We start from the raw sequence: 27,362 nt of genomic DNA, 5'->3' as shown, positions 1-27,362 counted from the left end.
TAAACTGAATATATTACTACCTGTAAACAAGACTGATAATCATATTGTCTAACAAACTGAATATATTACTACCTGTAAACAAGACTGATAATCATATTATCTAACAAACTGAATATATTACTACCTGTAAACAAGACTGATAATCATATTGTCTGATAAACTGAATGATCTGATGAAGACCCTGCAACGTTCCTCCACTCAGTACTCCTCCCCTAAACAGTTCACAATTTTTAAATGTTCATTTCATTATAAAAGATAAACAATTAACTCAGAAAAAGACTTATCTTCCATTATAATTTAAGGCTTTTACTGAATGAAGGGGAAAATATTTTTTTGTTCGGAGAGTATATTTGTTGCACGGTATGTTCAGTCAAGAATGCACATCTTCTTCAACTGGGCTGATGTACTATAGCTATGATTGTTGTACAGTATGTTTAGTTTAGATTGCACATCTTCTTCCACTAGGCTGATGTACTATAGCTAAGATTGTTGTACAGTATGTTCAGTTTATAATGCACATCTTCTTCAACTAGGCTGATGTACTATACCTAAGTTTGTTGTACAGTATGTTTAGTTTAGAAGGCACATCTTCTTTAACTGGGCTGATGTACTATACCTAAGCTTGTTGTACGGTATGTTCAGTTTAGAATGCACATCTTATTCAACTAGGCATATGTACTATACCTAAGTTTGTTGTACAGTATGTTCAGTTAAGAATGCACATCTTCAACTAGACTGATGTACTATACCTAAGCTTGTTGTACAGTATGTTTAGTTTAGAATGCACATCTTCAAGTTTCCTCCTGGTTTGAGGATGATTAGCTGCCTGAATACATCGGTTTAGCAAGATATCAAGCACTTCCTAAAATATTAATAGGTTTATTAAATAAAACATTTTTTGTGCAAATTACAATCTCTATCTTGTTTATTAAGATTGATTCACAAAAAAATAATCAGTTTCTTATTCACATTAGCAACAGGAAGTTTATTCATCAAATCCACTAAGGTCAGAATAAAATTAATAAGGGACCAACTGTAATGTACAACGAAAAGTAGTTGAATTTAGCAGTCTTAGTTTAACTACTTCTTTAGTACGCCGGTTCATGTTCAAGAGAAGTGGTTCAACTAGACCTGGACCAGTGGACAGCTTGTTCTTTCTATTTTTTCGAACATATAAATTAGCTTGAACGGAAGAAAAAAATTAACTGTTAGTTAATGGTTTCATTTATTCTTCCGTTCATGTCTTAAAATCTTCTGTTAGAGTGAAAATGTTGCACAATTGGATAATTCAAACTTGTAGAGAATACTTAATTTATTAAATTTGCTCACAAATCAACATACGTGTCATGATCTGAAGAGTGGGTTTTAATTAACAATCAATATTTACTAGACAATGTTTCCCACCTGAACTGCTTTATGCTCCTGGGGTATAGGTTGGAGTTGTATAACCAGAAAGACTCGGAATTAATTGACAGTTAATCATACAACTTAAAAAATATATCTCTGGTAATATCAAACACGCAATAAAGGAAGACCACATTTTAGAATTACCAGGACTAGGGCTATTTTGTTTTATCGTTTTATTCTTCATATTTGTAAAATTAGATTAGTCGTCTAATTAATTATAAATAAATTCCGGGTCTTTTAGGTTTTAACTGTATGAATTATGAAATAAACGTAGAAGAATAAAAGGGATGGATCCAATGTGAACAGCGGTGCTTCTAGGTCGATCCATTTTATTTTGTTACTTGAAAAAAAACAGAACAAAAAATGAATAAGTAAATGATCAAAATGGTATGGATATTGGAAAAGAAAAAGCAATGACCAGAGGAAAGGATTGATTATGAATTTTACAAATGATGTACAGTGAAAACCAGAAAACTCTTTCCAGGAAGACGACTTTTGTACTCAAGTTATGACTTTAAATAGTCCAATAAACACGAGACAAAGCAATTGTATCGTTTAAACAGACTTATTTCAATGGATAAGTGATTAAATAAGTGACTAGTAAAACTATTTGCTGTGTAACAACTCAAATACACTTAGTGTAGTATTAATGTCGTCTTCATATTCTACAATTTTCTTGTTACTATATAATACATTAAGATTAATGATTATTATTATTGTTATTATTATTATTATGATTAAACCACCTAAACACAATTTTCTTTTTATGTTAATGGGACTGTAAGCACAATTTAAAATGACCTTCCATTTATAGAAGGCATGTCCGATTTACAACGATACCATTTAAATCGTTGTTTGATTAAGTATTTCGAAGATTTTCTTATTTATATAGTAGGAAATCAAGTGCCTATAAAGCGCGCGATTGCAAACTAGCACGGAGAGTACAGTGTACAAGAAAACGACACTAAGAGGAAATGACCTTTTTTGCCTTTATCCCCTTTAAAAAACATTTTAGAACTAAATGCGTATTTAATATGGTTAAACAGATAATTTTTAGTGTTTTAACATTGCTTTTCATGTCTAACATTGTGTTAAAATGGTTAAAACTTTAGGGGTCGAGTCCACCCCATGCAAGAGTCCACTCCATGCAAGACACCGGGGTCCGTCACTCAATCTTCAGCACTATAAATGAGGAAGGTTATCTACCTCATCGTTGCCCGGACAAAAGTTTAAAAGTGTACCGTCGTGAATCGGACATGCCTCTAGAAAAAGGTAGAAAACAAATGAATGATGAACTACCTGCTCCACTAGAAACTGTAGGTTGGTAGCCAGGTCCTCCATGATCAGGGGTATGCACAAAGTTTGGAGGTGGTAGTGCTCCTCCCCCACCTGTACTAGATACACTAGTAGTTCTAGATCTAGCCACACCCCCACCTAAACATTAGTACTTAGTAGTAGTGGGACTAGGAGGTAGAGCTCTACCCTCTACTGTACTAGATACACTAGTAGTTCTAGATCTAGCCACACCCCCATCTAAACATTAGTACTCAGTAGTAGTAGGACTAGGAGGTAGAGCTCCACCCTCTACTGTACTGGATACACTAGTAGTTCTAGATCTAGCCAAATCCCGTTCTTAAACATTAGTAGGGGTCCTAGACTGTCGGGAACCCGTCGGTCGCAGGGTGCAATTTAAACTACCCTAAAAGGTGTAAACTTCAGGAGAATAAGGCCTACCATCAAACAATTGTGATCTCTAATGCATATTTGTGCCAAATCATAGTAATCCCAATTTTGGAATGGTTAGGTTCTACTTTTAATATTTTATATTTTAGAGTAGAATGGCAGGTCATGTTCAAATGTATAATTATATGATCAGACACTGTATTTATTACAGTTCTAGATCTAGCCACACCCACACCTAAACATTAGAAGTTAGTAGTAGGACTCAGAGGTAGAGCCTCCTCCGTACTAGATACACTAGTAGTTCTAGATCTAGATGGGTCACCACTGTACACTGTACAGAGCACAGTGAACAAGTTTACACTGATTGTGCTAAATCTGAACAAAACACCTCTGGTCTTATTTACTTCTATCGTAGCCAAAAACGGAGATATGTATAAGGAGAAAGGTGTCCCTAATTTACCTGGAATAATAGAGTTATTTACAGGATCAGGAGTGAATATATTCGGCTGTCCTGCAGGCTGACTCCCATATGTAGAGGGTTGTGGTTGAAAGGTGGAAGGAGCAGGTTGGAAGGAAGTAGGAGCAGGTTGGAAGGAGTTAGGTTGATATGAAGTTGGGGATCCATAACCTCCTCCTGTTCCTCCTTGGTTGGAATAGTCTCCTTGTCCACTGTATACCTTCAAACAAACATTAAAATAATTAAAATAGAAGAAAATTTCGTTAATTTAGGGCAACATTATGTTCTTCTTAAAGAAGTTTTTCATGAAGCGACTGTAAGTGTACTTTCAAGTGACCTTCCATTAAAAAAGAGAGGCATGTCTGATCCACAACGTTACTCATTTGTATAGCTGAAGATTAAGTGCCGGAAGAGGAGACATAAGGTTACAGTGTACAGTGTACACTCTACACTCCGTGCTAGTGCACACTCGCGCGAATTCTTGGCACTTATTTTCCCGCTATGTGGAAAAGAATATCTACAAAATCATTGATCAACAAAGATTTAAAAGGGTATCGTTGTAAATCGGACATGTCACTCTGCAAATGGAATGTCATTTGAAATTATGCTTACAGTCGCTCCTAAGGTTCTTTAGTATAACCAGACTTTACTACAAATTAATTTACTTGGTTGTAGTTGTTGAAGTTGTTTCCATAGTTTCCTCCCTGACCAGGTGATGAGATGGACGGATCAACAGCCCTAGTGCGCTTCAGCAGCGGGTTCCCAATGCTGACAGGAGTTACAGCTTCCATAGGCGGGGGTTGGAAGGTCGGAACAGCAGCTGGTTCAGCATAGGAGCCGGAGCTAGCGAAGTTAGCTGGAGGGTTGCTGTACGAAGGTGCAGCGGGTGGGTTGAAAGTTTGGGCTGGAGCATTGAATGCTTGGGCTGGAGGATTAAAAGAATTGGCTGGCTGGTTAAATCCCTGATCAAATTTATAAACCATTTAACAATTTCAACAGAAATCAATGAACTGTTGTCATGAACAAAGTCAACTGAATTAAAAGGTTTCTCAGTGCCATGGAGGCATTCCTATTAATTTCACCCAGACTTAACGACCACAGTCGGAATCTCATGTAGAAGACGACAATTAACCTCTCAAAGAAGTCATGTGGTATGCTGATTGAATTATTCATGTGCACTACTGAACTTTTGAACACTTGATCAAATAAAACTAAATATATGTTTTCATGTGTAGTATTTGAGTTAAACGTTAGTTAAAAAAAAGAATACTCAAGGCAAAAATGGTTTTATTTATTGTTATACACTCCGAAGAAAGTACTGTGCCACAGAATTTCTTTTGGAGAGTTTTGGGCTTAGGATTACCAACCCTCGTGCATCAGGGACATCATTGAAAATACAATTTTTCACATATGATAAGAAAACAATGGTTTGTGTAATTCCAATGTGATTTTTATTTGTGATTGTTTTACATAATCACTAGCAGGCTAAGTATTACTAATCTCTAAGAATGGTTGTCTGTGGGTTTTTGTTTACCCTGTGAAATTCAATGTATGTTTTATATTACAGACTAAGAATGGGTCTAAAGCACACAGATACCAATAAACCAAAGAGTATTTTTCAAATTTCAACAAAAAAGATTATTTAAACTTAACTTAGGAAATGACATCATGTTTGAATATGAACAATTTGTTTAGATATTCAATAGTTTACAAGATCTATAGTTCAAATGATAGTTGTCCAAAATATCAATTTTATTTAAATGTCGTCGTCTTATATCTGAGATTCTCTTTACCTGGTGTTCCTAGAGCCGGGAAAACTGGGTTGATCTGATCATTGGTTTAAATGTTTAATAATGGTTAATTTCCTGGTTAAACTGATTTGGAAGCCCAGTATTAAATTGAGAAGATTGGGACCAAGGATCACTTATTTTCTTCTCCACAGGCTGAAACATTGTAGGTCAGGTTTGTTTGTATGCCTGATCATAGCGTGTCAACAACTTGAACGATGTGCCTCTAACTTTGAGTGGACAAGGCTGCTTTGCGCCCATGTTAGATTTTAACTTTAAATTGCTGCTCTATCTGCGGCATATTTACTTAATAAAAATCAAACAATAACGAACAAAGTCGCAGATTTGTTAAATTTTTGTGGAAATTAAAAAAAGACATTAAAAAAATATATTTTAATTCTAAACATCCAACGATCACTGGGATCATGTAAGGTCCCACAAAAAATTGGGCCTGATCGTTTCAGCAGTTTTAAGTCTATTGGATACAAACAGACGAACCAATAAATTAATAGAGATAACATTTTTATTTCAAGCGTTTCCTCTTTATGGGAAGCTAAGTTAGTTAGTTTGCCTAGGAAACTTAGTAGCAAATTATTACAGATGTATTTCACTGACCTGATGAGATTGACGCCTTGAACCTGGAACAGAACCAGGTTGAGAACCGTGTCCTGGATATCCAGGTCTGGTCTGCTGAACTCCGGGTCCTGTACTAGATCTGTTCTGCTGAACAGCGGCTCCTGTACCATGACCAGCCAAGGCATTATCCAACCTCTCCTTGAGTTCCTGGAGCTGAGGGTTGGACCCTGTGTTCCCCAGGTATACCAGAGCAGAGGACAAGCAACCCTGGCTAGCCAGCAGGGTTGCATAGCTTAGAACATAAAGTTGTTAACTCATTGTTAAAAAGGTCTACTCATTCCAATTTTCTTTATCTTTACAATGTGTAAAAAAGCATGACACAAATTATAACTAACCCAAGATAAAACTGCCAAGATATGATAACTAAGATAAAATTTCACCTCAATTTAGAACCTCCATTTAAGAAAAATTTAAGGATTCCAGAGCCTGCGATTTAAAAGCTTAGGCTCGAGTCTTAATTCCTTAAACGCAATTCCTTAAATTCCAACTATGAAAATCCGCCAAATACAACATTAAACCGGTTTTATGAACTAAATTCTGTTGAAAAATAGATGCAACTTAAATTCGAAAGGCCGAGCCGTAAATAAAGCTCAACAACAGCTTAGACCCCGAGTCGTATTTTCTTGAATTTTTTAAATCGCCGGCTCTGGAAAAAGAAAATAAAATAAAACCAACATAATAGGATTTAAGAATGCCTCTCAATCAATGAATGGTAAGTCATCTAAAAATTTGTGAGACCCTGAACCCAAGTTAAGCCCGGTTGATAATGATATTACAAAATAATTCACCTGGCCAGGTTTCCGGCCAGCCTACTATCTGCTCCAAGATCTGCTGAGATTCCTTGGTTAATGATGGCAGCTCTCAACATAACAACAACCTCAACCATATCCTAAACAATTCAAAGATTAGGACGGTCCTTACCTTGTAAGATTACCTAGGGTAGAAAATATGTATTTCCATACAATTCTTTTAACCTATTATTATTAATTTCATTCAACTTACAGTCAAAGTATCATTTCCTTTAGGATAAATGAGGTATTAAGCTCCAAGGTTGAGCTCCTGGCCAGTTACCCTGTCTGTTTGAGTTTTGGTGAATCATATCCGATTGTGAACATTTTTTAGGATTCAGTGCGCAAGCCCGATATGTAAGGAGACATTAAAATGCTATTAAAAGCCAAAATAACTTTAATAGTGCACACTACTGTTATAGAAAATTATGAAATTGGGAACCTGTAGCTGCTGTGGCGTAGCTGATTCTTTAATCCACATATCCAGTACATGTTCCAGATCAGCGGCAACAATGTACGCTAGTGTACTGGCAGTCTTGTACTTAATCCCGCCTTCAGCAAGCCGTGCAGCTAGTTTCCCTGTATATCAAAAACATTATTTTCAGTCGAACAGGAAAAATCAATGCATTTCAGCCAAGGGTACATATTTAAAGGTTTAACCCCCTCCCCCTCTTGAAGATTTGGGACATCAACTGATATGGTTTTCACTCTTTTCACTACAGTAATGTTATTTATAAAAGGGGGGGGGGGTTAAAACGTATTACTCTCCTAAAAACTTTAAACAGTTTTTAAACATAACTTAAAATAGTAAAGATTGCTGATCTTTTTGCATGTGAATTCAAAATTATGTATTTTAACTGCAAAATTGAGTTTTACAAAAATCCGAGCTTAAGTGCACTTTTTGGTGAAAAATGTTACTTTTTACATTTTTGCAATCTTTATCACATGAAATAAACTTGAATTTCCTTTGAGACGCTTTTAAACATAGTTTTGCGGCAAAAAGCCTCAAGTCCCCATCTTACGAAAATCATGCTAAACCTTAGATGGGGAAAATTAACATTTACAAAGTTTGCAGCCCGCCGCTCATCAAGTTTGCCTATTTTCCAAACACCAGGCTCTTCTATTTCAATTGTGAACAATTTCTCTTTGTATACATTGTAAAACGAAAACTTTGTGGATTTTTAGAAAATTAAATTTTGTTTGCGGCAAATTTTTGGAATTTTGATAACTTATAAACCTTCCCTGAGGTAATGTTAGGTCCCACACAAAATTTGGGCCCGATATATAAAGATATACACAAACTGACCGGCCAGGAGCAGACGTCTTTCCATAGTGCAGTACACAACAACAGCACAGAGTACTTCCTTCCAGGAAGCGAGTTCTGCATTCTCAACCAACCTGTTTACAAATAAATGAACTGCATGTTCCGGGAGGAAGGAATATAAACAACTCAGCCCGGGCATGAGATACGGTAAGGGCTACTGCATTTCGGCCTTTTTAATAGTCCTAACAATTTCCCCACGTCATTAAATTGGAAACATTTGCCGTGCGTAAACTTTGTTGTTAAATACAAGCTTTTAAATGTAGCAAAGCTAGGAAAATATAAAAACAATATTCCGATTCGAATGTCGTCTTTCCCACAAACATGAATTCTAGGTTTCCTGAAAATACGTCAATAGTCCCATAAACATGAATTTTAGGTTCCCTAGAAATTACGTCAATAGTCCCATAAACATGAATTCTAGGTTTCCTAAAAATTACGTCAATAGTCCCATAAACATAACTTCTAGGTTTCCTAGAAATTATGTCAATAGTCCCATAAACATGAATTCTAGGTTTCTGAAATTGTACATAAATTCTAGGTTTCCTAAATAGTTCCTTAAAACATATATTCTAGACTTACCTCTCCCAAGCGTTCATAACCACAGCTTCAACTAGAGCAGCAGAACCTCCCCCGGCATTCTCTCGTTGGAAATACAGAGCTTGCGTTTTCGTCAGCAGCTCCCCTCCAACCTGATTCAATAATATACACTATACAGGGTTATTCAAATAAGATAGTTTCCGGTCTTTACAGTCTCATCCTTCCTGGGTAATGCTGTATTATTCATCTTCTAAATCGCGTGAGGCAAATTATCAAAATTTAATAAACTTGAATAGAAAGGCGATATTATAACAATCTTGTCTGTATTTTTTGTTGTTAAAAAGATAAAGGTTTACCAGCAGCTTGAAAATCAACTTTGTAGTGAAATAACCCTGTTCTAATCAAACAGCAAAATTGCTGTGTTTCATGTTGATTGGACTGCGTCCCCTTATCGTATTTTTCAACAAAAAAAGTTTGCTTAATAAATGAATTCCCCTATTTTCCCTCTTTTTATCCCTTTTCCTTCACTCTTCAGTCATCACACTTTTCCAGTTTTCCTTTTTCCTTCACTCTCCAGTCATCACACTTTTCCCATTTTCCTTTTTCCTTCACTTCATTCTTTTCATCACACTTTTCCCATTTTCCTTCACTCTTCACACATCATACTTTTCCAATTTCCTTTTTCCTTCACTTCATTCTTTTCCCAAGCCTCTTTCAAAAGCTCATATTTTTGCAGTAAAAAATATACACCCCTGCATTATTGTCAAGAGGAGGGATGGGAAATTATTTTTCAACAAAAATATACACTCGAGATAAAGATTACCTGAGCGGCTAGAATAAGAGCATCTCCCCAGCGCGCCTGCTGCACGCACAGATCTACGGCTAGCTCTATATTTCCAGTGAGGAGCGCTAAACTGAGCTGAGCTGGTTCAGCTCCTGAGCTAATATCCAAACTAGAAATCAGGAACATTATTAACTTTTTTTAATGAAAATTCATCTAAATTTTTTGGGGCCCAAATTTTAATAAATAAGTCTAGGAGGGTAAATCTAATTTCTACTTGACTCATCTGTCATCATGTCATTTTTTTCAGAACTTTACTTATTAAAAAAACAGTTTTGGACGATTTAATTTAAATTTTAAACTCAAAACCCGGAAAACAATATTAGCTATGTTTTATTAGACAAATTTGTTCACTGAAGTTTTTAAAAATCATAAATATTTTTGGGCAAAATTAATCAAGCAGGTTAGAAAAAAATGACTCCAATTCTTGTAAAAAAAATATTCTGACTAAAAAATTAATAATAAGAGGGGTCTTAAGTTTAGATATGGAGGGGGGGGGGGGGATCAGTCAAAAAGTTTGAATATGGGTTCTATCATGTTTTTTAGATATCTTATTTTTTTCAGTTATGATCTTAAGTACAGTAAGAACCAGAAAACTGTGGCTTCTTAACAGTGAACACGACATTAAAGCGTTACTTATTATTTTATGATCATATTATTATATTATTTAGTAGATGTTGGTGTTTGATGATGTTTTACACTGCACAGTGTCTGTGTCTCATGCTCAGCTCATTTGACTATTTAAAGTCGTAAGTGAAGTCTAAAAGTTGTCTTCCTTTTCTAGAATTTTCCGGTATTATTTCGAACTACGAGGTGCATCTATTTAAGTATGCGATTCTCTCAGAAAACAATGACACAGTAAAGTTAGAGAAAAAAAAACTTTTAATGTGATTTTCCGACATAGCTACACGAATGCTTTTTCGGTGCCTGTCCAACCAATTCTGGTAGCACCCGGTGAAGTCGTCTGTAGTGAGGTTGGATCTATGTCGAAAAATCATAATCAAAGATTTCATCTCGCAATCTCCTTCTATACCTGAACCCAATGTCTAAAGAGGTTGGAACTATTTCTGTTTCAGCAACATTGTCAGCAATTACATCAAATTCATCTTCAGTCTGGTTAATTCCCATACCTATACACATTTAGTGCTAGGCGATTATCAAAACAATGAAGACCATTTTTTTATTCAAGTTTGGATTGATAGTTTTTTTTCCGATTACAAGCTTCTCTTTGTTTCCATGTTTATGTGTCTCCATACTGTTAAAAAGCTTGGCTTTAATTGAAATTAAAAGCATTCTTTATTGCATTGATATAATCGCCTACAACTGTACGATTATCATTAAATCAAATTTAAGAACACGAAAAGTTTGTAGAATAAAGAAATCATCATTTAAAAGACTGTCGAGTGTCGTAGACGTAATCTAAACAGTGGCATGTCGAGTTCACAATGGAATACTATAAACCTCTAAATACTATATATAAGAAATATTTCCTCTGTTTTTTCTCTGCAGTATGATTCCAATAAATTTTAAAGAAATGATCTATGTTAACCAAGGCAAATTATAAAATCTTATTCTAGATTGATCAGACAAAGTTTAAATTGTATCGTCGTGAATCAGACATGCCACCCTGTAAATCCTGGTCACAAAAAGTTTTTTATCTAAAATCGACAAGTTTTATTTTAAAAATGCATAATTTGTCAAACATTCTTACATGATATGTCAGCAGCCACCCCGTTGACAGTTTTCTTCACCATATTTGCTGGTTTCACATATTTCTCTAGTTTATCCTTTACCTAGCGGTTAAATCTACGATTAGTTTTAAAATGTCACAAAAAACGTTACAATTTTTTAGTTTGATGTAAGGGAGGTGCGGCATTTCAAAATAGAGGTACCAAACGTTTAAGTTTTTACTTACATTTGATGCATGCTTTTATAAAAAATTCTTGACTTTGTCCTCAAATAAAAAAAAACAATACAAGAAAAACATAATAGTCAACTTCCCAGGCGTATAATTAAATTTTTTTTTATTTTATCCCCCTCCCCAATTTTTTTTGATTTCTTTCTCCAAATACGATAACTGAAAAGACATAATTTTTTAGTATTTATATTGCAGTGCATAATAATCCCTAAAATTATGCATATTCCCTATATTCCTCTTTCCCTCTCAATCTTCCCCTTTTCTTCCCAACCTTCCTCGTCCATACTTTTCCTCTTCCCTGCATATCTCTTTCCTACCTATCAACTTCCCTCCCTTCCCCCTCCCTACCTTTCTGCTTTCACCACCCTTCTCTTTTGTTCCGCTGTTACCCTTCCCCCTTTCCTTTACTTTTTATTCGTCTTTTCCTTTCATTTCCCCCTCCCTTTTCTTTCCACTTTTTCTTTCCACTTTTTCTTTCCACTTTTTCTTTCCACTTCTTCTTTCCCCTTTTTCTTTGCCTTCCTGTTTTCCTTGCCTTCCCTTTTTGCTTCCCTTCACAATACTTCCCTTCCCTTTCTCTTGGATCTTTCCCCCTGCAACTTCCACAAAGACAGATTGAAGGGCACCCTTTAACTTTTGTGTAAAACAGCGATAATATACATTACACCGATTTATCATGATAACTTTTAACTAATCACCGGATTCAAAACATAAAAGTTGTTGACTCCTGATGTCCAGGGATTCAAAACATATAAGTTGTTTACCCCTGGTGTCCCGGGATTAAAAACATATAAGTTGTTTACCCCTGGTGTCCCGGGATTCAAAACATATAAGTTGTTTACCCCTGGTGTCCCGGGATTCAAAACATTTAAGTTGTTTACCCCTGGTGTCCCGGGATTCAAAACATATAAGTTGTTTACCCCTGGTGTCCCGGGATTCAAAACATTTAAGTTGTTTACCTGTTCTAGATTTAGTCCAAGTAGATTAAGATATTCAGCTGCTGGATCTGTGCTGAATGATGCGCCAATAAATTGCCAAACTTTCCCCTCCTCACCCTCAACGCTTGCAGATTTATTTGCACAGAATTCTACAATACAATCATCTTAATAGTTTACTGTGGCAACTGAGATCTGAACTTTTGTCTGGAGTATCTTTAATCTTCAATCTTTTACGCTTGATCTCGATAGCCAAATTTGGACATTTTTAAATTTGAGGATAAATGCTTGACCCTTTCAATTTAAGTTATCCCTACAGTGTATGATCATGATGGGATATCAAACAGAAATGAAGGTAATATGTATGTGTGCTAACGATGGAGATCAATGCTTAATCCCAAGAAAAAATTCTAACTTCTGAGCTGATCCTGACTTAGATACGGTACAGGGGTGTACTTTTCTCTGTATAATTGTAAAAATTATAATAATTTAATGATTTTTGATGAATTGGGAAGGAAAATGAAAAATTAGACATTTAGATACCTTTTCACCCTTTAAATTGAGTTATTTCCTCTTAAAAACCATTTATTTTTCATAATTTAGTGAAGAATTTGTTTTCGATGCACTCCGCGCAAACATCCGTAACTTTGTAATAATAACCCTCCGATTCCCCCCTGACCTGCATGATTTCCCGAGTCCAAACTAGTTTCTAGTTTCTCAGATCTTGCAACCAACTCAGATTCAGTTACAACTCTGCTAATATACACCTAGACATATAACAATCAACAAAATCTATTTTTTAAATTAAAAAATTAAAAATAAGTTTCGGCTTTCATCTTTTTATAACAGGACAACCAACCTGGGGTTTATGCTGTGCGACAGGTTGTCCCTGATTGTTGGTCAGTGTTTGACTGATGTTCTCAAAAGAAACAAGTTTCCCGCCAAATCCGAATGATGCACCACATGGTCGACGCAACCATTTTGGAGGGCTTTTTAGCTGCATGGTCACCTGCAATAAATTATCATGATGCATAAAACAAAATAATAAGTCTAAAATCATTTTTAAAAAATATTTTTAACCAATTTTTTAATGATATTTCTTTTACCTTCGGAGCAGCTTGTTGCATATTTTCCATACCAGGTCCGAAACTTTCTGTTATCTGATTTGTCGGCTGAACCTTTTTTTTTAACCAAAAACAATGAAATAACTCTCAAGAAGAAAGCCGGAGGTTAACACTTTTGTGTTAAATCACGTTTATCTCGATATCCATCGTAACATCGCTTTAATTTTTGTAATGATAAAGGGTATCCAAGAGTTTTAACATAAATCATAGACAACGAACGTAAAATCTAACTGCTAGGTCCCAGGGTTCACAACACAAAAGATTTGACTGTTTTTGTGCAAAATTATAAAAATTTGATTTTTGTTTAATTCCTGCTGCTGTCCTCCCATCATGCTATACACGCTAACGTGACCGTCAAAACTTGCACTCGCTGAACAAACAGAATGTTAAAAAAGTCTTAAACAAAATATTTTGATTTTGTATTTATGAGCTACAAAACAATTTATATTCCCTTTTTTCGTGATCAAATTTTGACAAAAAACAAAACAAAATGCAAAATAATTGTGAATAAGAATGTCAAGTTTACCAATAATAGCAGGATTCCTTGGACACCAGGATACATCGAAACTCCATTGGTTTGTAGTCGGTAGTTCTGCTACAATATCACCCTGAAATATTGGTTTGTTGTAGTTCTGCTACAATATCACCCTGAAATATTGGTTTGTTGTAGTTCTGCTAAAATATCACCCTGAAATATTGGTTTGTTGTAGTTCTGCTACAATATCACCCTGAAATATTGGGTTGTTGTAGTTCTGCTACAATATCACCCTGAAATATTGGGTTGTTGTAGTTCTGCTACAATATCACCCTGAAATATTGGTTTGTTGTAGTTCTGCTACAATATCACCCTGAAATATTGGGTTCTTGTAGTTCTGCTACAATGTCACTGAAAAAACCTCTGTAAAACTACCTGTGCACTGTTTGGGTTCCAGACAATGATCCTATTATCCTTCCCACAGGACAGCAGGAGGTCTGAGTCATCTTTACACCACGCCAAGCTTAGGATACCCTTAGTGTGTCCTTCTAGGGTCTTCAGAGGACTTGAGGCTGCCCTAAAATAAAATAAAATAAAATTAGAACACCAGTATCTCAAATTATCATCATTATATTGAACAGTAACACACATAAGGTAAAAGTAAAAGGAATAAGTAATGAAATCTCAATGTTCCCTAAAAAACGTGTCTAACTTTTGGAAAAAAAATCTTTATAAGAGGGGCGGGGGAATATTTCATCAAGAAAATAAAAATCACAGCGGAGCCTTGTAAATACAAAAAATAATCAAGACCATGGAAAAGATTACTTTTGATGTAAATAGTGAGACACAAATCCACCTTAGGTCCCAAATCTGTATGACGGGGGTATGGTCATCCTCTGAGGCCAAACAGAGCTGGGTTGCTACATCAGGATGCCAGGCAACAACCTTAATATTTTTAATTAAAGGGACTGTCGACGTAATTTCTAGTGGTCATTAAAGGGGCCGTAGGCGTAATTTCAAGTAATCCTCCATGAAAAGCTGATAATGACCGATTTAAAACGGTACCATTGAAACCTTAATCTGGTAAAAAATGTGGGGGCAAACTTTCTTTTTCCGACCAGAAAAGTATTTATTTTGGAAAATTTCTCTATTGCTTCTTAAAACCGCAAATAAGGATTCACAGCTAAAAGCAACATTATATATCAAATAGGACTGTCTAAGTAATTTCAAGTGATCACTAAATAAAAAAGTTATATTCCATTGATCAATGCACAATGGTACCCACATTTGTCAGAACAAACATTTAATAAAACATTTTTGTGAAGTGTTCTAAAACTTTTCTTTTGCAGTTTCTTAATGAAAGTAACTTGCGGAGTTTTATAGTAGAAACAAAGATGCCAATAAACAAACTGAGTTATTTTTAAAATAGTAAAACGAAGATATCTTGCTAATTGTTACTTATTATAATGTTTTAACTATAACGGGTTTACGTATTTGCAACTCTATAAATAGGGGTTACTTAAAATGACGCGGAAACTACCTCTTTATTTAATTAAATTAATCTAGTTAAGATAGGGTTTCATAAACGACAAAATATCCAAATATAGTTTCAAATTACTATTCAAAACTAATATTTTTTCATCAGATTATTTTTATATAAAGTTAGGAAGAAGCCAGATAAGAACAGAGCATAATGAATTTTCTAGTTATTATATTTTAATTAATTTTTCATATAATAGAGGAAGGGTCCAAACTTGAGGGAAATAATAAAAAAATGTATATCCATGCTTTAATACTATTCACCCCTTTTCAAACTCGTAAGTTTATCACAATAGTTACAATTCAGTGTGCGAATACATTAAAATAGTAATCAAAAAGAATCTTTTTTCTCACCATTTAAAAAATCCAATAATTACCCCTCAACACATCTTTTGAAAAACCCAAGAGCGTCAAATGGAGAAAAATATGCTTAAAGAGACTAAAGACGTAATTTCAAGTGACCATGCCTTTATTCCGATTCACATCAGTGCCCTTTAAAGGTTGCATGAGATTTCTTAGTTTTTCTGGCCAAAATTTTATTAGTTTTAATTTTTATTTAAAAAAAAGTTATTTGTAGACTTATTTTTCTGATTGCAAATATTGACAAAACTCGACACTTTTTGTGTTGTTCTGATAAATCTTTAAAATGTAAAGCTGTAATAACAACTTGATTTTGGGGTCACTTTTAAATGTGTCTACATTCCCCTTAGTTTTAATAAAGTTTGCCAACCTTGCATCTCATCCTTGAAGTTGAATCCGAGACTTTAATGATCGGATCATTCTTACGTAAATCCCAAACTAGACACCTGAACAGTCAATATTAAGTTTTAACATTAAACAAAGAATTTGAACAGTGATGAGTGAACTGTGAATTAAACTTAAACAATGAACAGGGAAGAGTGAATTTAAACAGGGAAGATTGAATTTAAACAGGTAAACAGTGAATTTGAATAGTGAACAATGAATTTGACCAGTGAGCAATGAATTTAAACAATGACTAGTAAATTTGAAGTGAACAGTGAATTAGAATATTATACAGTGAATTTGAACAGTTGACAGTGAATTTGAACATTGAGCAGTTAATTTTAACAGAGAACAGTGAATATGAACAGTTGACGATGACTTTGAAAGGGAGGGGGGATATTAGCTTCTTGTCTGTTCCACGCAATACATCTCACATCATCCAGGGGTTGGGATTTAGGTCCAGGAGTCATCGGAGCTTGGGATTTATTTACATCCCAGATATAGATCTCAGACTCAGATCCACCTAGACACAACAATACGGGTAAAAGCATTCATTTATATTTTTAAAGGGACTGCTCCTTAAATTAAAAAAGAAATATTCCTCAATTTTAAAAAGGACTGTAGCTGAGTGCAGATATTGCAGTAATTTAAGATATTTAAAAAAATATGAAGTATTATTGGAAGGGGCGGTTTCTTGCGTACAATCAAGTTCTCAAGGAGTCCATAACATTTAACCGTACTGCACTATGAGTTTAACTTTTAATCAGCTCTTGAGAAAAATTGTATTGGAAAAATAATGCAGTTTTAATTTTCATGTTCAAAGTGAAATATCTATCAATCATTTTTAGTTTGAAAGGGGCTAGTCTTTTTAAAAGACAAAAACTCTTTTAAAAAATCAACAAAAGCTTTGAATACTTCAATAAAATATAATTGGATTCTGAGATCGACTTGAATTAAACTGAATTTAAACAAAAACTTAACCATAAATCTACAATTCAGTTTTATTTTTTTGTTCTTTTAATTAAAATTCAAATTATTATTTTCATTCGAATTAACAAAGGACCAGCTTTTTTTAAATTAAAAACTTAAATATTTTAGATTTTGAAAAATTAAATTTACTTCAATTTAAAATAATAAAATTGATTCTATAAAAGTTTGATTAGGTAGAATGGATTTAGAAATTAATTACAGTTTACTCATTTTAATTTCAGCGTAACATTTTTGAATTAGTTGAACAAAAATACAGGGTAGAATATTATCTTCAAAAAATATTCATATTTAGAATACATTTTTTTTAAAACATTTGCTATTATTAAACTACATTTGACTCTGGAAGAAAGTGTAGACCAAATAAAGATCCAAAAACCACCCAACAGAATGCACTGTACCTGATGCCAGTAGATTCTGCTGGAAAGGATTAAAGTCCAAGGCCGCCACGGGTCCTGTATGCTTATCCTCGCTAAACACTAAACAAAACAAAAATGTTTTTTTCTTGATTTTTCAATAATTTGAATTTTCTTTTTTTACCTAAACTTTTCTCTCCCTTTATAAGTTTATGAACATCGTACATACTGATAACTCCGCGGTCGGAACCACCAACCAGTAATCCATTCGGCATCTAGTCGGAGACAGATTGGTTAAAACTAGAGTGAGACCCATAAAAACTGTGGAACAGTGAGACGACTGTTAACTCAATTTAAAAATTCGCATTAACAAGAAACACATCACTTGCGCTGTTTGAAATCAATTGTATTAACAACAGCACTAATTACAAATGAGATTGCTTAAATGTCGTTTATCTGTTCTACAGTTTTATAGGTCTCACAATATTAAAAATAGTTGCAAACATTATATAGTAATGCCACATAAAATTCAAAAAGCTTTTATAATATTTGCACTAAAAAACCATATCAAAGACATTTTGTTAGAACAAAATGAACAAGAAAGAAAGCAGGGAGGGGAGGCACAATGTATAAGAAGGGGGGGGGATGGGTCAGCAATATTGAGTTTACATCATAAACATTTTTAATTTATGTCAAGGCTCGGTCGCTGAAGTTTCAGAGTCTTTGTAATATTGAGTTGAAGTTCTAAAATCCGACAGATATCAAGTAATTTTCGTGAAAACTTTTAAAATTGGTATTTTAAACACGAATCAGAGACGATACAAATACTTGGGCGCGCTTGAGACGCCCCCAAATCTTATCATACTAGTTGTATGTGTCTAGTTTTATATCTAGATTATCACGAATCCGTTGTAATTTTGTGTAAAAAAGCTATTACGTTTTTTTTTGCAATCTTCGAGTCTTCTATATGTAACCTACCACTATGACATTTAAAAGTGTACACAAGTTACAGGATCCAATCAAGGATAATACAGGGTGTCCCACGAAACATGACAGTATGCAGAACGACTTGAATGTCGTCTTGATTTTTGATATAATTTGCTGCGTTTATTTGTCAACCTAATTTTAGAAGTAAATTTCTAGAGATAATAATCACAAAATTTCCCTTGTCCTGCCATTTCCAAAATGGGGTCTGCCATTTTTGTGCTTTCAATATGAGGCGTCAACTAGTATAAAAAGCAAAACTGGGTTGCTTACCTTATCGTCCTGCATACCAGAGGAGCCCCAAACCAGTTTATGAAACCTCTGGTCCACAGGTAAACTATAAATCAATCAATCAATTAATCATCAATCAATGAAACAACGAATCTACAAATCTATGAATCAACAAATAAATCAATCAATAATTAACCAAATAAATGAACCAATCATTAAATCAATCGATGAATCAATCGGTCATTAAAAATATAAAGAGGCACATGGTAGATCATGACCTGTTTCTACAAGGTTTAATGAATAAATCTCAAAGACGGGTGAGAGAGAGACCCACCTAGCAACACATGGTAGATCATGACCTGTTTCTACAAGGTTCAATGAATAAATCTCAAAGACGGGTGTGAGAGATACTCACCTAGCAACACATGGTAGATTATGTCCTGTTTCTACTAGGTTCAATGAATAAATCTCAAAGACGGGTGAGAGAGAGACTCACCTAGCAACACATGGTAGATCATGTCCTGTTTCTGCAAGGTTTAATGAATAAATCTCAAAGACGGGTGAGAGAGAGACTCACCTAGCAACACATGGTAGATCATGTCCTGTTTCTGCAAGGTTCAATGAATAAATCTCTAGGTTGCTACTGGTGCTAAAGGTTGCATCTAACTGCTGAGCTGCTGTTCCTGCAGCCAGATAGATCGGAACCTACAACAACAATATTATTATCTTATTTCATTGATTTCATTGAAGCCGCGTTGAAATGGATACTAAAGTCACGTAAACGGATACTAAAATGGATACTAAATGGATACTAAAGTCACGTAAAACGTGTGGAACTTATGGTTCTTAAGTATCAGTCACATGCTGAGTAACCGAATGTCACCGTGTTTCCAACTGAATTTTGTGAATATTTTTGCAATTTCAAGATTAAACAAATTATCTTATAATTAGAAAATAAATTATGCTATGGGTAAACTTGAAATTAAATACAACAAAATATTGCCCAAAATCGTATTTCAAATAAAAAAAATGCGGGTAAAACATTTGGCAAAAAAGATAAAACGTTTGACTAACCCTTTTATTATCTTTTTTTACCTGGGGAGCTGGGGACCAGGCTATATTCGCTGTTCTATCTACCTCCTTCACCTTCATCTTGATCTGGAAAATGCGCCAAACTATAATTGTGAATTCGCAGAGCTAGGAGATGAAAATGCGCAAGACTATTTTTATAAACTCAAACATTTAACTACCATGACGTGAAGAATGTTAAAGTTAAAAAGAATTTAACCCACAGCAAAAAATGCAACAACAAGATATCAATTTTTGCGAAAACTGCAAGAATTCCTTTTACACATGCCCAACGACGTGTACTGTGTGATGTACACTGTACATTTTACAGTATGTACAGCTAAATTTGAAGAAGAAAAAAAAGTAAAAATGCAATACAATGATATTGTTCACACACCTTCGATTCAAAGATGAAGAATTTGATTTGTATTCCAATTAAACTTTAAAAAATAAAATCTTCCCTTTTCTAGCTTTCTCCAAACATTGATTCAATCCATAATTCAAAAGCCAAGTGTTATATTCCAGTGTTCAGCCGTTGATATGAATCACAGAAAACAATTTATTATAATTAATACTCCATACTCATAGAGCATTCATTCAATTAGTGATTTTTTTACAATGCAAACTTTTTGATAAAAGACCCTACTGATAAGTAAAAAAAGTTGTGCACTATGAGTTTACCATAAGTTGTAAAAAAAAGATAGAACTAAAACAAGTTTAGGCAAGTAAAAAATAACATAATTTTAATAACAAAAAACTATATGTAAAAAAGTTGATTGCAAGTAACACAAACCCTCTCCAAAACACTGGATAATGTCAAACTTCTCCTTGATTCAATATGAAAACAGAGGAGTAGACCCAAGTCCCCAAAATTTGTCAACATGTAGAGGATATAGAAGGAAGGAAGTTCTCAAGGAAGTATATCATCAGGTCCCTTTTTATTCTCTATGTATCAGAACATAGAAGCCAAGACAGGCCAGCACAGCATACCTAGAAATTAACTTTTTAAAGGGACTATAGTCGGAATTTCACGTAACCCTCCAATAAAAAATGACTTGTCCGATTCACAGTGGTACCCTTTAAACAATTAGCAATAAGGGTGATAAATCCGTAAGTCACTCAGATGGAAAAATCCGCAGTAGAAAATTCTTAATTTAAAAGTGAAAAACAAGCATATTTTTGCGACTTTTGCTCGACAAATATTTAGAAGGTACCTTGTGAATCAGACATATAGTTCTATATGTGATGAGGGTACCTTCAAATTACGTCATGAGTCACAATATTAACACTTTGGTCTGGTTTCACCAGAATTAAGATGTTATTTAATTTTATTTTCTTAATAAGCTTAACAAAAAAGAACTTTGCAAAAAATGTGTCCAAATAGTGCCGGGTTCATACAAGACCTTTCAGGACATTGATCACTTTCCATAAAGAAACTGTGAAATGTTGGGACGATATTAAACAATCATATTTGTATCGATTTTTATAATACAAATAGTTTTACTGGTAGCAGGAACATCCACTCAATTGAGATCGTATTCTATTTCTCCAGTTATACTTGAATCCAACGATCGTCTTCCTATTCCACAGTTTTTATTGGTTGGATTGTATGGTTTTGTTTGGTTCAAAGAGGTCGGTTTTGATCAAATATTCATTTAAAAAAAGGGGGAGAGCCTGTCCCAAAATTTATATTTTCCCTCATATTACTTGAAGTATAAACTTTTATCCACTTTTTTAAGATATTGGGCGATCTTTGTTGCTTACAAATATTTATTTTTCTGACCAAAAACGATCTAAAATGAGAAGTTCAATCGGCCGCCATTAGACTTTTTAAAAATTTGATCCTCCCAACAACAATAAAGTTAAACGCAAATGGCCAAAAGCCCCCCCCACCCCCGTGGGATTTCTAACTTACTTGAATCTAGGATAATCGTTCATAACGATGGTAACAATTCCAACGTAGGGAAGGAATCCTCGGGCTCGGCCGACCACGTCCTTCCTAATCAATCAATCAATCATTATTCGATCAATAAAACTCACTTTTCAGGTCCCACACAATCAGACAAGACATGTTGACTAATAGGTTAACAAAATAACAAGTTGACAGGTTGACAGATTGATGGATTGACCGGACGATATGTTGGAAGGTTGATTACTTCAAGATAGACAAGTTGAATAGATGATAGGTTAACAGGTTAACAGGTTGACAGATTGATTGATTGACAGACGATATGTTGGCAGGTTAATAACTTCCAGATAGACAAGGTGACAAGTTGATAGGTTGACTGAATAACAGATTGATGGATTGACAAGACGATATGTTGGATGATCGATAACTTCAAGAAAGACAAGTTAACTAATTACTAGGATGACAGGACTACTTGTTGACGGGATGACATATTAATAGGTTCATATATTAACAGGTTTAAAGGACTACATGTTGACGAGTTGACATGAATACATATTGACAGGTTGACTTGTTGACAGATTGACAGATTGACAGATGGACATATTGACATATTGACAGGTTGACAGGTTGGCAGGTTGACACATTGACAGATTCAAAGATTGAAATCTGCACGTTGACAGGTTGACACGTTAACAGGTTGACAGTTTGACATGACTAAATGACTAAGTTTACATATTGACAAATTGACAGGTTGACACGTTGACATATTTACGGTTGGCACGTTGACGGTTGACAAGATAAATGTTGAACTAACCTGTCTAACCAGAGTTGTCCAGGAGCGTACAGACCTCTGTCATCAACAGAGTTGTTGTCACCCTTTGTCAAGAACTGTAAAAAAACAATGGAGCATATTTTAAGAAAAAAGAGCAAAAATCTGGTTAATGATTTTTCTAGCAAATGTATTCGCAATATTCAAAGATACATTAATGGATAGTTAGAATAAAGACAAAAAGAAAAAAATATCATAAAAAAATAAAAATGTGTTAATTGAAAGCCATTAAATCTGTCTAAAATCTATCAAGCATGTTAAATAAAAAGTACCTTTATTTCTATCTCATTTGAACTACTCCCGTTTGAACTATTGTTCATTTAAACTATTGTTCATTTCAACTACTGCACGTGGTACCACGTGAGTAGTTGAAATGAACAATAGTTCAAACGAGTAAATATATTGCTCATTTGAACTATTTTTCATTTCATTTGAACTATTTTCATTTGAACTATTAATATTTTAAATGAAATAAACAAAAAATAGTTCAAATGAACATTAAAATAGTTCAAATGGACATAAAAACAGTTCAAATGAACAAAAAAATAGTTAAAATGAACACAAAAATAGTTTAAATGCACAAAAAAATAGTTCAAATGAACTTAAAAATGTTATTAACAATTTTATTTGAAATTTTTGTTTGTTTATTTTTCATTTGAACTATTTTTTTCATTTAAAATTATATTTTAATTCATTTCAATTTTTTTTTCATTTGAACTATTAATCATTTGAACTATTTTTTTTTCATTTAAAACTATATTTTAGTTCATTTCATTTTTTTTCATTTGAACTATTTCATTTGAACTATTTTTATGTTCATTTGAACCATTTTTTTCATTTGAACTATTTCATTTGAACTATTTTCATGTTCATTTGAACTATTTTTATGTTCATTTGAACTATTTTTTCATTTGAACTATTTTAAAATTCATTTGAACTATTCTTTTTTCATTTGAACTATTTTTTTTCATTTGAACTATTTTTTATTTTAGTTCATTTCAATTTTTTTTTCATTTGAACTATTTAATTTGAACTATTTTTATGTTCATTGGAACTATTTCATTTGAACTATTTATATGTTCATTTGAACTATTTTTATGTTCACTTGAACTATTTTTATGTTCATTTGAACGATTTTTTTGTTAATTTAAACTATTTTTATTTTTATTTGAAACATTTCTGTGTAATGCGGTTATCTAATTAATTGTCATGAACTATAACTTTATGGGAATTATAACAAAATTTTAAAACTGAATTCGGGTAGAAAAATAGTTCAAAAGAGCAAGAAATGTGTTGATTTAAACTACAGGATATGAAGTCATGTCAGTAGTTCAAATGAACAATAGTTCAAACGAACAATAGTTCAAATGTACCATAGTTCAAACGGCAGTAGTTCAAATGAGAATCCACCCTTAGATGAATGATATTTCTTATTAAATTAACTCGAGGAATGGAATTATTTTAAGAACAATTTTTTCAGGAGCAATATTTCATCAGGACTAAACTAAACTAAAATTTCTCTCTACAGCACTCAAGTTCACCGCATGTAGTTAATGACATAAGAACAGCAAATGTTCACAACCAACTCAGGTAATCTAAAAGTTTGGAAAATATTTTAAACATATCTGGAAAGTTGAGAAATGTTGTCTTACAAGCAATATATCTTTATCTATGGTATTTGATGTTAAGTTCTTCTACCTGTGCACTATAGGAATATCTCGACCATCTATCTTGAAGACGACAATTTCTCCAACTCTAATATCCTCTTCTTCGAAGTTTGTGAGGAAAAGGAGATCTCCTCTCTACAAACAAATTTAATTTTTTTTCACGGTTTATATTTTTTTGTTTAATTTAAACGAGCTGCCAGTGTAATTTCAAGTGATCATCCATGCAAAGTTGGCAATGTCCGATACACAACGGTACTCTTGAAATCTTTGTCTGATCCAAAGGTTGGCCATAAAAGAATTTATTTAATGTACGAAAAAGAATTCCGGAATACACAATGAACATGATTTCGGGGACTAAAACTGGTTTTGCTGTCTGTTGACAAACAATCTAATTAGGGTAACGTCGAAACAATGTCTACAGTTTCGACATGACAGGGTTGGGGGCATTTGCCAGGCAAAGAGGACAGTTTGAGGGGGGGAAGGTGGCTCTATTCTTTTTAACACAGATTAATTTATATATATCCTGGGTCTGTCTGTTTGTTATTTTCCGCTTTTTCCCTATCATGAAATAAATGGATTAAATTTCATGTTTCGGATGCGTTTTTTTCTAAACAAACCACTATTTATTCGTACAGCCCCCTAAACTGAGTTCATTTAAGAATTTTGTTCGGCTCAAAGATTTGATTCATAATTTCAAAACAAAAGAAGAATATCCTTAAAATGCAAACCAACCCTGCACAAAAATTCCTCGTGAAATATTGTTTATTGTACTTTTTTCGCTTGACTAATTTTTTAGGGGGTGGAACAATAGTTCAATGTTTAAATTTGAATCAGTGCTTAGGATCTAGATCCGGATCCGTTCCGTAACATTTTGGCTTCCTAGATCCGGATCCAAGGGGTAAAAATCTTTGAATGCTTCATCAAGAAAATTATAAGGGAATGTAAATGTAAAATGTAAAAAATGATTTATTTATGAAATAAAACAAAAACGTCCAAAAATAAGTGTTTCAGGAGAAAATATTTAAAAACCTCTTAGTAGAGGTTGTGGGAATATTTCCCCCCAATTCTAAAAAAATATAAAAATAGAAATAAAAGGAAAGGACAGGATCAGGAAAGTTACATATTTATTGTTTACTTTATATTTAATATAAATTGGTGGTGGATTGTTAGTTTTTTTCTACTAACAACTTATAGAAATAAAAATTATAGAATTATTTGTAATGTTAAAAAAAAAAGTAAAAAAAGATTTATCGTCTATGAAAAACGGGCATTATTAAGCATCTTTTTAATTCGCGCCGTTTTTTGACATCCTTTATGTTTGATTATATCTTTTACTCTTTAAATCTTCTTATTCTTTTCTTTGTACAGTCGTCTTTGCTTTCTTCGATTCTTTTGCAAACATACTACATAGCATGCGTTAAAAATTAAAACATTTGTTCTGCTGATAAAAATCTCCTATTAAATTCTGTTTAAAATTCGAAATAAAATTGATATTTGAAAGCTTAGAAAAGTAAGCAAACAATATATTTTACATTATAAATCTTGAGCGTTCTATCAATAAAATCTTAGACTTGAAATATCAAGAAAACTTAAATAACATTCACCCAATAGAAAAAGGTAGATTTCATTTTCATCTTCTCTATATAATTGTTAGAATCTTGTTTTGTTTAGTTCTTTGTTTGTTTACCTTGAAAGCAGGTTCCATAGAACCAGACAGTACAACAACAATCGGAGATTCGGATCCAGTGACAACCATTAAGCCTGACAACACACTATAATAAGAATTCGCAAAAACATGAGATTTCGCGGATTCGGATCAAAATGAAAATATATCGCATCCAAATAAACCACAGCAAATGATATCCAATATTTAACTGTTGAAAATATCTGTAAATAAATAATTAAACTTAAATATCTTATTAACTAATTTGAATATCATCCGAGCCAATCCGAGCCGAGCCGAGCCGAGCCGAGCTGATCCGATCCAATCCGATCCAATCCAATCCGACCCGATCTGATCCAATCTGAAAGGGAACCTAAGTGGAACCCCAGGCTGCGCTGTGCATGCATCATCGTACACCAATTATATATAAAAGAACACAAACGAATGAATTTCCAGAAGTGCCAAATCAGTCAATATTGTTTCTCGATATATCATGTAGCTTTTGCCAGAAATTCTATTTTATTTGTAGATTACGCGGATTTTGTTTACATTTTTACATCGTCATTTTTTAAATCATAAAATTTAACGTTTATGTAGAAGAAACCCTGTTTTTTTTCTAACAAATCTAAATAAATCTGGCCGGCTTTATGGACATATTTGCGTGACATGATTGGCTTTGATGTATTTCTAATTCGAAAAATATGTTTCATGACTCAGTTTTACTAAAAATCGAGATTTAGTTCGTAAAACTATGAATAAGAAGTTACCTTTCCAAATCATTAGGGCTGATGAGACTATCATGCCAAAACTCAGGACCTACATGGAAAAAGGACTTAAAAAATAATAACTTTGTTGCTGTCTTTAGCTAAAATCGCTAAGTCTTGTAAAAAGTAAAAAAAAATCTTTGATTTATACAATTCAAAACCTAACTAACATTAAACTTTGTGTTAAAACTGTTATTGATATTTCCAAGAAATGTTTTTCCTTGAAAGAAAACTAAAGTAGAACGTGGTGTCAACAGTTTTCACCCTTTTGGGGGAAATATTTTGAGAAAATTTCATGAAAACGTAATTTTTCATTTTCTATAAGAGTCATTAAACTCGAGACAAACAGGTTCAAATGCAGTGGCTTAAATAATAAGAATAAATAACCTTCCATACAAAAGAGAGAGGGTGGGGGGGTTGAAAGGTGTAAACTGCGTTAGCAAGATTTCGATTTTTATCAGGAAAAATTTTGAATCTATTCTTTAAATCATATTAAAGGGCTCTTCTAGGCCATGCTCTTTTTTCTTGTGCTCTTAATTTCACCAGGGGGGGGGGGGAATATATTTCCCGGTTATATAAACTGGAAAAACTGATATTGTTTAACCTGATAAACGAATTGCCGTTTGTCCATCCGTTTAACATCGTCAAATAGAGATTCCAACATCGTGAATCTGAAATAAATTTAAATATAAATTTGGTTTGTTTGTCT

The 27,362-nt window shown here is 33.6% G+C and overlaps 2 protein-coding genes across 2 annotated transcripts; both read right to left on the bottom strand.

Annotated features, from left to right (window-relative positions):
• Positions 1-85: 85 nt before the first annotated feature.
• Positions 86-19,919, bottom strand: LOC111707964 (protein transport protein Sec31A). Its single transcript, XM_023481161.1, has 31 exons — positions 19,849-19,919; positions 19,331-19,458; positions 18,796-18,859; positions 17,723-17,813; positions 17,584-17,661; positions 16,562-16,718; positions 16,182-16,257; positions 14,769-14,857; positions 14,348-14,489; positions 13,964-14,045; positions 13,749-13,807; positions 13,420-13,491; positions 13,173-13,322; positions 12,993-13,080; positions 12,338-12,465; positions 11,172-11,253; positions 10,494-10,590; positions 9,443-9,572; positions 8,662-8,771; positions 8,065-8,156; positions 7,201-7,337; positions 6,759-6,859; positions 5,950-6,202; positions 5,413-5,490; positions 4,213-4,509; positions 3,551-3,767; positions 2,625-2,841; positions 2,387-2,424; positions 1,405-1,457; positions 750-862; positions 86-212 (listed from the first exon to the last, which is right to left on the bottom strand). The coding sequence occupies exons 1-31, from the start codon at positions 19,903-19,905 to the stop codon at positions 101-103; spliced, it is 3,588 nt and encodes a 1,195-aa protein (XP_023336929.1). The 5' UTR covers positions 19,906-19,919; the 3' UTR covers positions 86-100.
• LOC111707951 (signal peptidase complex catalytic subunit SEC11A) lies at positions 19,911-27,362 on the bottom strand. Its single transcript, XM_023481148.1, has 7 exons — positions 27,258-27,362; positions 26,657-26,705; positions 25,914-25,987; positions 24,258-24,361; positions 22,545-22,664; positions 21,737-21,820; positions 19,911-20,811 (listed from the first exon to the last, which is right to left on the bottom strand). Exons 1-7 carry the CDS (start codon positions 27,315-27,317, stop codon positions 20,760-20,762), a joined length of 543 nt encoding a protein of 180 aa, XP_023336916.1. The 5' UTR covers positions 27,318-27,362; the 3' UTR covers positions 19,911-20,759.

The sequence above is a fragment of the Eurytemora carolleeae genome, unplaced genomic scaffold (assembly GCF_000591075.1).
Source record: "Eurytemora carolleeae unplaced genomic scaffold, Eaff_2.0 scaffold711, whole genome shotgun sequence".
Taxonomy (NCBI): domain Eukaryota; kingdom Metazoa; phylum Arthropoda; class Copepoda; order Calanoida; family Temoridae; genus Eurytemora; species Eurytemora carolleeae.
The sequence above is the reverse complement of the archived record's forward strand: the minus strand, read 5'-3'. Positions and strand labels throughout refer to the sequence as shown.